The following is a 12,273-nucleotide window of genomic DNA, read 5'->3' as shown; positions in this document are numbered from 1 at the left end:
ACCCTTAGCCCAGTGCCATTACCCACTTGCTTCCCAGCTCCACCCTCCACCAGGATAATCCTTCTCATCTACCAAGTCCCTTCAGAAAAATATCTTCCATTGTCCAACCCATGATCTGACAGTTTGTATCTTAAGCTTTCTTGGCTTCTGTGATTCCAAAAACGTTGACGGCTGACGTCAACAACAACGTTTACAACTTAACAACAAAAAATTTTCAATTAATGGAAGGCTTAAATAAACACAACAAAAAAGGTTGTGGAGAGATTGGAACACTTAGTCACTGCTGGTGGGAATGTAAAATGGTACAGCCACTATGGAAGACAGTCTGATACTTTCTCAAAGAGTTGGAAATAGACATAACACTTGTTCCAGCAAGTCCCCTTCTGGGAATATACCCTAAAGAAACCAGAGCCACAACACAGATATATGCACACTCATGTTTATTGTTGCATTATTCACAATAGCAAAGAGATGGAGCAATCCAAGGGCCCACCAACAAACGAAAGAATAGGAAAACTATGGTACAGTCACATAACGGAATATTAAGCAGGAATGAAAAACAATGAACTTGCAAAACATTACACAACATGCAGGACCCTGGAGAACATTACACTCAGTGAAATATCTGTCACAAAAGGACAAATATGGTGTAACATTGCTGTTATAAAATAGGACAGACCAGGGAGGGGCATAGGGAAAGAATGGGAATGAAAAGTGCAACAGAACAGATGAAGGGAAGAACGTCCAAAAGGAAAATATGTTTAGGCATTATATGTATGTCAATAATCTGAAACAAGGGGTGCATTGCAGGGTAGGCTGGGGGGATGAATGAGGGAGAAGTGAAAACATACTCAATGTCTTAATCATTAAGGAAATAGATATCAAAACTATAATGAGGTTTTCATACCTAGGACAGCTATTGTCAATAAAACAGGAAATAAGTATAGTCAAGGATGTAGAGGAATTGGAATCCATTGTTGGTGAGGTTGTAAAGTGGAACAATAAAATGGTACAACTGAGGAGGAAAACAGTTTGGAAATAACTCAACAATGGACTAGGGAAGGAGGAAAGGAGACAGCTTAATGGCTAGTTATTGGGTACCATTGAGTCAGAACTGGCTCATAGTTGACCCTCCAGCAGGTTTTCAGAGGCAATCACACAGGAGGAGATTGTGAAAGGATTGGTGGATTCAGACACGCATCTTTGGTTTAGCAGTGCAATTTCTTACCACTAAACCAACTGAGCTCCCTAGAAAATACTTGGCAAGTATCTTAGTTTGTCAAGTATCTTGCCAAACATAAAACCAAAATCATTGCTGTTAGTTGATACCAACAGACAGTAACCATATTGGACACAGTAAAACTGCCCCATTAGGTCTCCAAGAGTATAATCTTTATGGAAGCAGAATGCCATTATCTTCCTCACACAGAGCCACTGATGGATTTAAACCACTGGCCATTTTTTTAGGAGCTAGGCACTTACCCACTCCACCACCAGTGTGTTTTCGGATATTCTTTTCCAAAACCAGACCAAACCTGTTGAGTCAGTTGGAACTAGATGGAGGTAGTGGTCACATATCATTGTTGTTATTTGATTCCAATTATTCTGGAAATTTATTTTGTTTTATAAATTTTGTATAATATATGCATTTTAAAAATTTGAATTATAATCACAGAACATAGAGTGAATCATTTACATTTTAAATGCATATGTTGTTGTTATGTGTCATCTAGTCACCTGTGACTCATAGCAACCCTATGTGCAACAGCCCTAAACCTTTCTCTATCCCTTTCCAATCTTATTGTCTCTGGCCCACCTATCCCCGTTGCCCCGTGACTGTACCCCAATGACTGAATCAATCCATCTCATCGAGGGTCTTCCTCTCCTTTGCTGTCCCTCCACCCTCCCAAGCACAACATCCCTCTCCAAGGACTGATCCCACCTTGCAACATGTCCAAAGTATGTCGGATGAAGCTTCAGAATCCTTGCCTCCAAGGAGCAGCCCCACTTCACCCTCTCCTGGACGAACTTGTGTGTTTTCCTAGCAGTCCATGGTATATTCAATACTCTTCTCCAGCGCCACAGCTCAAAGGCATCAACTCTCCTTCTATCATCCCTAGTCATTGTTCAGTTCTCTGATGCATAGCAAGTAATTGCAAAGACCATGGCCTGTATCAGGTGCACTTTAGTCTCCAGACTGACATCGTTGCTCTTCAGTACTTGGAGAGGTCTCTGACAGCCGACTTTCCCTATGCAATTCATCTTTTGATTTCCTGACTGCTGGTACCAAGAATGTTGATTATAGAGCCAAGCAAACTGAAGCGGTGAACAATCTCAATCTCTTCACCATCTATCATGATGCTGCTAATTGGCCCAGTGGTGAGAATCTGTTTTCTTGATGTTGAGCTTCAATCCATATTGAAGGCTGCAGTCCTTGACCCTCTGCAGCAAGCACTTCAGGTCCTCCTCAATTTTAGCAAGCAGGGTTGTGTCATCTGCATAATACAGATTGTTGATGAATCTACCTCCAATCTTGATACCACACTTCTCCTCATAGAGTTCAGCCTCCTGGAAAATCTGTTTCACATATAGATTGAAAAGATACAGAGATAGGTCACATCCTTGACGCACACCCTTCACAATTTTGAACCCTGAGTATTTCCTTGCAGAATTCTGCTGAAGATTAACCAAAAATGACTGGAAAACCACATCAACAGAGAACTTCCTGAAATGTAGGTTGGGTTTAGAAGAGGCTGTGGCACTAGGGATATTATAGCTAATGTCAGATGGATCTTGGCTGAAAGCAGAGAGTACCAGAGGAATGTCTATCTGTATTTAATTGACTATGCAAAGGCATTTGACTGTGTGGATCACAATAAACTGTGGGAATTCCAGAACACTTGATTGTGCTTATGCGAAACCTATATTCTTGGACCAGGAGGAAGTTGTCAGAACAGAGCAAGGAAACACTGCATGGTTAAATTGCATATATTATACAAAATTTATAACATTTCTATAACCAAATAAGCATAAAGCAAATTTCCATAAATAATTAAGTCAAATGACAACAAAAATGAAGACTGGACAATCATTAAAGAAAGTATATGTACAAGCTATTTATATTATTAAATGAAATAAAAGGGAAATTTTCATATACTTCTACTTGTAAAGAAAAAGATAATTTCTTTATGTGTCTCATGGTAAAGTAGTTCTAAAACAAAAAAGGAAAGGAGACAAATATCAGGAGGAGATATATCATGTACCTTTTGAATTTGATACTATATAAGTGTATGTCTACTTTTAAAAATTAATTCATTTTAGTAGTTGGAGTAAAATAAATACTAGGGCCCTTCATCAAGAGATCACATCCAAGTTATTCTCATTTTCCCTTGTGGCTCCTCTGAGACTACCTAACTGTACCTCTGGTAGAGACCGGTTGCATTTCTTACTGTCAAATGAACTCCATGGCCCATTCTTCATTTCTTGCCATTGTCTAGAAGTTTTTCTTTGATTTAGAACAGTCTCATTTTAAGTCACAAATAAGTACATCAATTCTAACTCAATTGTTGGCATTTGCTTCACGTGAATTGGTTCTATCTTTGAAATGTTTTAAGCATTTTGAGAGCAGACTGGCCACATGACTCTAATAGCTTTGTATCCTCTACACTGGCTAGCTTAGGGCCTGGCACATATTTGAGAGCAGGCCACACCCACTGGTAAGGCTAAAGGAAGAACTAAGTGTGTCGCCTCTTCACTCACCAGAGCAGTGTGTAGGAGGCTTGAGCATTGGGGCTAAAGTAGAAAACACTTACCCTGCCCAAAGACTTATAAACTGAGTTGTAATTAAAAAGGGGGGAAACCTCCTTGAGTCAAATAGGGTAGATCCAACCATGAGTAGTTTGTAACCCTTAGTCAAAAGTGGCCACCACCCCATCGCTGAAGCCAGTAATCTTCCTGAGCAGGAAAAGCTATAACATCTTATAAAGGAAGGCAGTTCTGGGAAAATCAGACCTGGACAGGCCTCCAAAAGTGAGACTCATTCCTATGCATCTATAGGAGTGTTTACAGTGTCTTCTCACGATCACAGACTAAAGTCACCCCTTCCTTGCTCCCAAAATGTCATTTCGAGATACTGATATCTTTATCTTTTCCTATCACATCATCCTTGGTCCTCTTACCATATCTCTGATTACCATTCACCTATTGTAACACCAAAGTTTTTCATTTTCAGGTCTTAACCAGATTCTCCTTTCCCTAAACTCTTCTATGCTTTTCAGGTATGTTATCAGTATGAGTGAAGGGATTGGTGGAGCTTCTTCTGGCCTGGTTATTCAGTCTTATAAAGTGCCCTGGGTACTTAAACACTCAACCTCTGGGGATAGATGGCCAAATTATAACCATAGCAGAGAGCTGAGAAAGGTGTGAGATGTGGAGAAAAAGACAGAATTGTGGTATAAACTACTTGGAACCATGACACCTTTAGGTGCAAGCTCTGTAACCCACGCAGATGATTAGAGAGATGTCTTCCTCTGCAGACTGAATCACTGCAGGCGCTTCCCTAAGACAAAGGCCTCTGATATCACACTTGCCTGTGACATAAAAAGACCTTGTGATGTAGTGAATGTTCTGATTCTATCATCTGAGGGTCAGAGAAGATAAAGTTTACCACTGGGAGTCATTAGGCACCAGAACCTTGCACAGCTAGATAGAGAAATGAATGGTCTCCTCACGCGAATGAGGCTTAGACCATGTTAAGCCCCATATTTATTCTGTGGGATATTGACCATATCTTCTACATTATCTATGCCATCATCTTTATCATTATCCTACATATTTGGAGAGTAAGAAGAAGTTATCACAGATTAATCGTGGAACCTCACAAGGGCTGCTTCCGGGTAAGGAAACACCTTGAAATCCTCAATTTCTTATCATCTATACCCTCAGTTTTGTTTTAGGACCAAATTTTAAATCATCATTTACCTCTTAGATTTAGGCTCTTTGCCTATTGCACACTCTAAGAACATCTCTACCTGTGTTGGAACTGAGATCTACAAGATAGTATGTCTACTTCACTGGATCTCAGAAAAACTCCCCACTAGGGTGATTTTTCTGCTTGTTGATTCTTTAATGCTTTTTGTAAACTGAGACCTTTGGCTACTGGGATCATCCTTTAATCTTTTATTTTATCATTTTAAGAATCCACAAAACTTCTCCTGGGCATAAGGTACAAATGATGATTTATAGAAGAGTCTTGAAGAGAGTCAGAAACAAAAAAGGGGAAAGTTGGAGTGAAAATGTAAACTAGGAATTTGGAAATGGATCACAGTAATGGTTACAGGAAAGTGGCATCAGGATTGGAGGAAGTCTCATCAACAACCTGCCTTATACAGATGACACAACCTTTCTTGCTGAAACTGAGGAAGGCCTGAAGCATATGCTGCAGAACATCAAGGACAGCAGTCTACAATATGGATTGAAGCTCAAGATCAAGAAAACAAAAATTCTCGGCACTGGGTCATTATTAACAATTTTTTTGCTCCAATCCACAATCAACACTTATGGCACCAGCAGTCAGAAAATTAAAAAAACTAATTGCGTTAGGAAAATCTACTGTCAGGGACCTCTCAGAGTACTGAAGAGCAATGATGTCAGTCTAGAGACTAAAGTGTTCCTGATCCAGACCATGGTCTTTGCAATTACTTGCTATGCATCAGAGAGCTGGACAATGAACAAGGATGACAAAAGAATTGATGCCTTTGAGTTGTGGTCCTGGAGAATGGTATCAAACATACCATGGACTACCAAGAAAACAAACAGAGTTGTCCTAGAGAGAGTGACAAGCTGCTCCTTGAAGGCAAGGATTTTGAAGCTCTGTTTCACATGCTTTGGGCATGTTGTCAGAAGGGATCAGTCCTTGGAGAAGGACATCATGCTTGGAAGGGTGGGGGGACAGCACAGAAGAGGAATACCCCAGATGAGATGGATTGACAAAGTAACTGGGATAACAAGAATAGGGGTATCAGAGACAGTGAGATTGGCTTAGGGTTCAGAGCTATTGTACACAGGGTCACTATGAGTCAGAGTCCATTCAATGGCACATAACAGAAACAATAATGATTAAAAAAACAGGGTAAAAGTAATTCATGTCTTTTAAGTATGCATTTGAAAGATGGTTAAAACTGGAAAAACTTTGTTACACATTTTACCACAATCAAATGAGAAAAAAGTTGGAATAAAGAAAGGAAAAGTGAAAAATATAGAAAGAGACTGAGAAATATTTCCATTTGATCACATTTTAATATTACAAGAAAATTATGTTTGAACTTTGTTTTTTCTTTTATCTTTAAGCGACATCGAAGAGTCCGGTACAGGGCTAGAGAGAGAACAAGAAGAGGTAAAGTCTCTATTCTTATTCCTCTTCACTATGGGGGAAATAGACATAGGTCCTGACCCCTTCTAACCTATGGTGCCAGGAGCCAGGTGTTTTTATCACTGACTGTTCCATTCCACAAATGTGTATCTTTCCACAGAAACTTCCCTGGATGGGCTATTGGAACCTGGGGATATTCCAAAATCTGCTACCTTACCTCCCTAGGAATGAGAACAGAGAGGGGGGAAGTCTTAAAACTGCACTATTTACTGGGAGAAAGTCTTTAACTGTGCACTGTTTACTGGTACTTTGACCTTATCAAAGTTTTAGTCTTTTTACTAGAAAATGGGCCCAGGATTACTTTCCTGCCTCACTCACACTGTAGCTGTAGAAGCCAAATTAACTCCATTCTAGAATACACACACTATAAAAGTTGCACAAAGACATGACTTAGAGCATGAGTTGGGATTTTTCATTTCCTCTCCTTCTAAGTCAAAAGCTTCACTATTCAGCTTCCTATGGGATTCTCCTGACCCTCTCCTGTCATCTAACACTCTCTCCTGGTTTCTCAGTTAGAAGAGCTCACCAAGAAAAGGCCGAGAATCCGTGGAAACTGCTCTCTCTCATGAAAAGGTGACTTATTCTTGTCTGTCTCCCAGATCCTAGCCTGACCTGTGATAACTTCCCAACTTGAGTTGGGGTGAGGATGAAGAGAGGAATAATGGATTTGAGAGGGTTGCTAGGGTCAAGGGAAGTCTGGTACTCCAGAATGGAAATCTCCCACTCTGCTCTTGGTATTAGAGCAGCCCTAGAATTCAGGGTCCAGCTAGTACATATTGCATAAGCATGGGGTTGAACTCAGTGTTGAAATAAGCTATGTAGCTAAGGCAGTGCATTTTGTATGAAGATATTACTGTATTCTCTTTGCAGCCCTTCCAGGGAAGACCCCTCTAAGTCTAGCTAGAACTTTAAAAAATTACTTCCGGTCTGTCTTTAGGGAAGTTTCTGGGACAGATCTCAGATAATGTCCTGTTAAGCTACCCAGAAAACAGGATTGATTTACAAAAGACATTGTGTATGGCAGAAGTATAGACAACTCAAAGACCCCAGAATGCAGAGTTCTCACAAGAATTTCCTTTTCCAAAGTATGGAAACACTGAACAACAGGTTGCTTTCACAACTCAAACAAAACTGACTCTAGGTTTTATCTAGAGGCGTTCCTGATGTTGACCATTCTATCTGTATGGTTGTCTTCTAGTTTCTTGATGTCATTAAGCTGAGAACTGACTCGAACTCCCCGTTCTCTCGGAGAACCCAGCCATGAGTTGTTTTAGATTTTGACCAGTAAGATCCAAACTCTAGCTCATCCAGGCCTAACCTGCTGAATGACATTTTCTTAGGGAGAAAGGCAAAGTGGCAGACCCCCAAAGGGAGGCCCAAGACTTCCAGGCCTAGGACAGGGCAGGGCCAACCCCCCAACCCCCATCAGCAGTGATCGCTGTGTTTCCCTTCCCAGCCAGGAATGGCTTCCTCCGGAGGGGAGTGTGCGGCAGCTCCTGTGTGAAGACCCCTGCTGTCCTACCTGCAATGACGCGGCTCTGGAGATTCAGCAGCTGTTATCAAGTGAGAGCATCTTACCTCCTTCAGGAGGGCAGCCTTCCCCTTGCATAGAGATGTCTAGTAGTGTCTCTTTTGAGGTATCCATGCCCACAGTCTCTTTTGGGCAAACTCTGGAATGGCATTCCCAGCAACCCAGAGAGTGTTTAATAAGCCCTGAGGAGTCACACCTAATGGATCAAAATTCCTTAAGACAGACAGCTGCTCCGTCAACCAGTGCGATCAGCAGCCAAGATTACTGGACTGGACACCTGGATTTCGAGCAGGGGTTTCAACTGCCGGATGTGCCCAGTGACCCAGGGATTATGTCTTCCCCGATGACTACGGACTTTAGATTTCCTGTGACCCATGAAGAAATCCTAAATAATAGCAACAAATATATCCAGGAAAAGCAAGACCAGCAATATTCTAACTACCATGTGCCTTTGTTGTCCCTGGACACAGAGTTTGCAGATGTGACACATCCTCTGCAGGTGCTCCTCCCTGCTAATCTCCCATTCCTCAGTTCTGAAGTCCTCAGGCTTCTTGAGGTCCATGTTAAAAAATGGACACATTTCCAGAGATGGGGACTCCCCAGACGTGTAGAGGAATCCCTGAGGCAGCTTATGCCAAAACCTCCCTTGTTATACAAGCCTGGAGACAGCCAACCAGTTTCTTTCATCATGAATGAAACCTCTCATGCCTGTGTGGAAACAATTGAGAAGATTCCCCACTACACCGGGAGTCCGTGGGTGGGCGCCCAGCCCACTCAGGCTTTCTGGATTTCTGAATGGTCCATAACAGATCCAAAACGATGCCACAACTACCAGAAAGCTCCAGACCCTCTGGCTGTGGCTTTGCACCCTCCAGCCTTTAAAGTCCTAAGAGGCCTCAATATACAACCTGTAAAACAGGCTCAAGATTCAAGGGATTATCTGAAGAAGAAGCAGAGTCAGTTATTCTGTGGCCTCCCTTGTCTCCACAGTGAGTCCCTAGTTAACACCTTCATGGACTCACTGATCCTGTCTACAAACAGGAGCATGTCCCAGCCCTCCCTGAGCGTTCCTTTTTTCTTGAAAGAGCCCTCCTTCCTCCCTCTGCTGCCAAACCGCTCGGCCCAGTCAGCCCCACCTTCATCTCCACCTTCCCCAATATGGAAGTCCCCACTGGACCATCAGCAAACCCAAATCCATTTCCCACTTCTGACACTGGCTGAGTATGAAACCTTGGAGTGGCACTTGCTGCAGAAGCAGCTCCAGCTTCGGTGGGACTTGCCAACTGTTTTCCTGAGGTCTCAATCTGATCAGAACTCCATGCTTTTTGAATCCTATGACACAGCCCAAACTCCTGAGACTATGCAGGCTTCCTGGCTCACAAAGCCTGTCTCAGTCCTCACGAAAGAACTACTCTTCTTCCCAGACCAATCCCGAAGGCTGCTGGAGATCCACCTCCAGAAGAAGCTGATTTACTATCACTGGGGCCTGCCCCAGAAAATCAAGCAGTCCATTCAATCACTTTGGTCTCCTGCTAAGCAGCAGCCCCTGCCCTGGAGCAACATAGCTCTCCAGCCTGAAGCATCAGAGGCCAATGGGGTTAGTGACTCGATCTCATTGACCTTGGCTCCAGGGTCACTTCCTTTGTCACATTTGCTCATCCAAGCCAAAGCAATACTACAGAGCCACATCCATTCCAAATGTTGGCAGATCCGCCAGGGCAATATTCCTAACCGTGTATCTATCTCTTGGGACTGCAGAATTTCTGGAAGTTTGGCAGTGACTCCTTTGCCCTGCATCTTTAAAACCAAGTGCTTAGAGTTGCAGGCAGCAGCTGATCCTGACCTCCATCAGAAAGTCTTACCCTGGATACCAACAGGCATTAAGCAGCAGCAGGGCTCACCAGATGCTGTCGTCAAGGAAACTAAGCTGCCACAACCCCTGCCTGAAGAAGCGATTAAAAAACTAGAGGCAGCATTACAGCATAAGTATTCGGCATTCTTTTCAAGACTTCCTGCTCTCTATTATGTGGCTCTTTCTAAGACCCTGGCCCCCAAAATCCCTAATCAATCTATAATCACAGAGAAAATCTCTGAGTCTGTCCAAATCACTACAGAACCTTTGACTGAAATGATCTCATACGCAGAGCAATGCACAAGCTATGTGACTGGCTTTGAGAAATATAAGACCTCTACAGAGAGCACCCTAGAGACCACGATTCAAGAGCAAGAGAAAAAAACTGTGGAGGTGGCACCTAGAGAAGGTCCAGCAGCTACTGGTCTTCCTAATTCACTCAAAGCCACCGCCTTAAGCAAACTGAATTTCCACCTCAAAAGAAAGGTCCTAGAAATACATTTGGGAATTCCTGCAAAAGTAAGGGAGTCCCAGAAGCAAATCGCAGCCTTCTCAGAGAAAGTTTACACACGAGAGTCACTTCGGAATCTAGCCAATGAAAGTAAAAGATCTCTCCATGAACAATTAATCTCACTAAAAATTTCACAAAACTTAGATCCAAAGTGGATTCACCTGAAAGGACAGCTAGTTGCTGAGTTAAAGGGCTTACTGAAGAGCCAGACGCAAGCTGCTTTCAAAAGAGCTCCTGGTTCTGCCCAGTGGGTTTCCAAGATCTCACAGCGCATCAGGGACCAGATAGGTGCTCAGGTGCTTTGTGCTCGGGCAGAAATCAGAGGAAATAGCCCCAGTCTGGAAGAGACATGGTATCACAAGTCCCAAAGCCTTCACAAGAGCAAAGATGCTACCCAAGTGTCCATGCTGGCCAAGAGCAAAGAGCCCCCAGGGAAATTCAAACCAGCAGTGGACCATGGAGAAGGAGATGCAGGGTTTGGGTTCCCCTCAGCTAAAGAAAACAGAGGCTCGGCTAAAGACCAGAGACCAGCGAGGACACGTTTAGATGAGATGTCCCAAGGTCCCTGGCAAAGGTTTCATAGCCTTGACCTTGTTACCACTTGTCAGCAGAATCTGCAGCCCTGCCGTCACCTTAAGCTTCCAGAGCTCCTTTCAGGAGTCCTTGCGGGGAAAGAATACAAAAAGAACAATGTGAAAGGTAGTCAGGACAAGGTGAATATCTTTTTAGAACCAGGCAAGGTTCTTGGGACGGCCCTGCCTGTGGTGTCCCAGGCTTCTCAGAACCAGCCTCTGTCAGACCCACTAATGGAGGGTTACTCTTTGAATAGCCAAACTTTGAGGAATGAGCTGGGTCAGATGAAGTCAGGCCATACTTACAAGAACTTCTCCCTTTCAGAATATACCTTAAATAAAATGAAACATGCCCTGAACGACATTAAACCCAATCCAAACTGCAAAGTAGATAAAAACCCTAAACATTCTCTGACAGAGAAAGTGACCAAAACAAGGAAAAGAAATGCTGAGAAGCCGAATGCAGACCCAGCCAAAGGTCCTGTGGGGAGAACTAAGACAGAAAAGACAACAGCTTATCTCAAAACCCAATCATTTGCCTCTGAGAAGCATGTGGGCCTGATCTTGAAGGGCCCACAGGCCCCAGAAAATCAGCTCCGATACCGCTTTCATCAAGTCCACTCTGCCTCAGTCCTGGGCCACCCCCACTACTGTCCTAGGCACTGCCCTTACATGGCTTATGCCACCCACCCAGGGATCTCACCCTAGTCATAACCCTCACCTCAGAAGGAAATATTGGTTTTTTCAAAGACAAGACTGAATATATTCAAAGAGAATTTACAACCTCTCAAACCTCTCTGCATCCTTGAGGAGAACCCATATTGTCCTTTTCATTAAGGTGCAGGTCGGACAGAGTGCCACTTCCAAATATAATTTTATGCAAAGAGTTGTCGGCTGCTCTTTTTTTGGTATCCACTACAGTGCAATTAACTAACTCTGAAAACCCACCACAGGGCCAGCTATGAGTTGGTTCAGACTTGATGGCACACAACAACATAACGCATTAATGGAATACACGAGGGAGATTTAACAATCCTTTCTATCTAGGGCAAATGCTTAACACTTCAGTTGGGCTAGCATTCCAAATTAGGGAGCTCTGGTGGCCTACACTGTAGGGAGTTGCACTATTAATCCAAAGATGGTACTTCTTTGGCAGTTCAAAACCACCTGCATCTTCTTGGGGGTAATCTTCTCCTGTGCAATTTATAGCCTCTGAAAACCTGCTGGAGGATCAGTTCTAACTCAACCACAGTGAATTTGAGTCTTATGAGCATTCCAAACAACAACTCCCACCTCTAGACTGAACTAGATAAAGGGACTTGGGTATAAATGATAAGGCTTTTAAGTTGTGTTCAGGGTAGTGGTCAGGCGGAGATT

At 43.0% G+C, this 12,273-nt stretch overlaps 1 protein-coding gene across 1 annotated transcript in view; it reads left to right on the top strand.

Annotated features, from left to right (window-relative positions):
• FAM205A (family with sequence similarity 205, member A) overlaps positions 1-11,604 on the top strand; it is a 28,702-nt gene extending 17,098 nt beyond the window's left edge. The window contains exons 2-3 of the mRNA XM_006898550.1: positions 6,349-6,394; positions 7,771-11,604. Of these exons, the coding sequence (XP_006898612.1) occupies positions 6,349-6,394; positions 7,771-11,604 (3,880 nt within the window). The remainder of the gene's footprint in view (positions 1-6,348; positions 6,395-7,770) is intronic.
• The last annotated feature ends 669 nt before the right edge of the window (positions 11,605-12,273 follow it).

The sequence above is a fragment of the Elephantulus edwardii genome, unplaced genomic scaffold (assembly GCF_000299155.1).
Source record: "Elephantulus edwardii isolate Elephantulus edwardi_28Jun2011 unplaced genomic scaffold, EleEdw1.0 scaffold00232, whole genome shotgun sequence".
In the NCBI taxonomy this organism is placed as follows: domain Eukaryota; kingdom Metazoa; phylum Chordata; class Mammalia; order Macroscelidea; family Macroscelididae; genus Elephantulus; species Elephantulus edwardii.
Note: the sequence above shows the minus strand (reverse complement) of the source record. Positions and strands in the feature narration are given on the sequence as shown.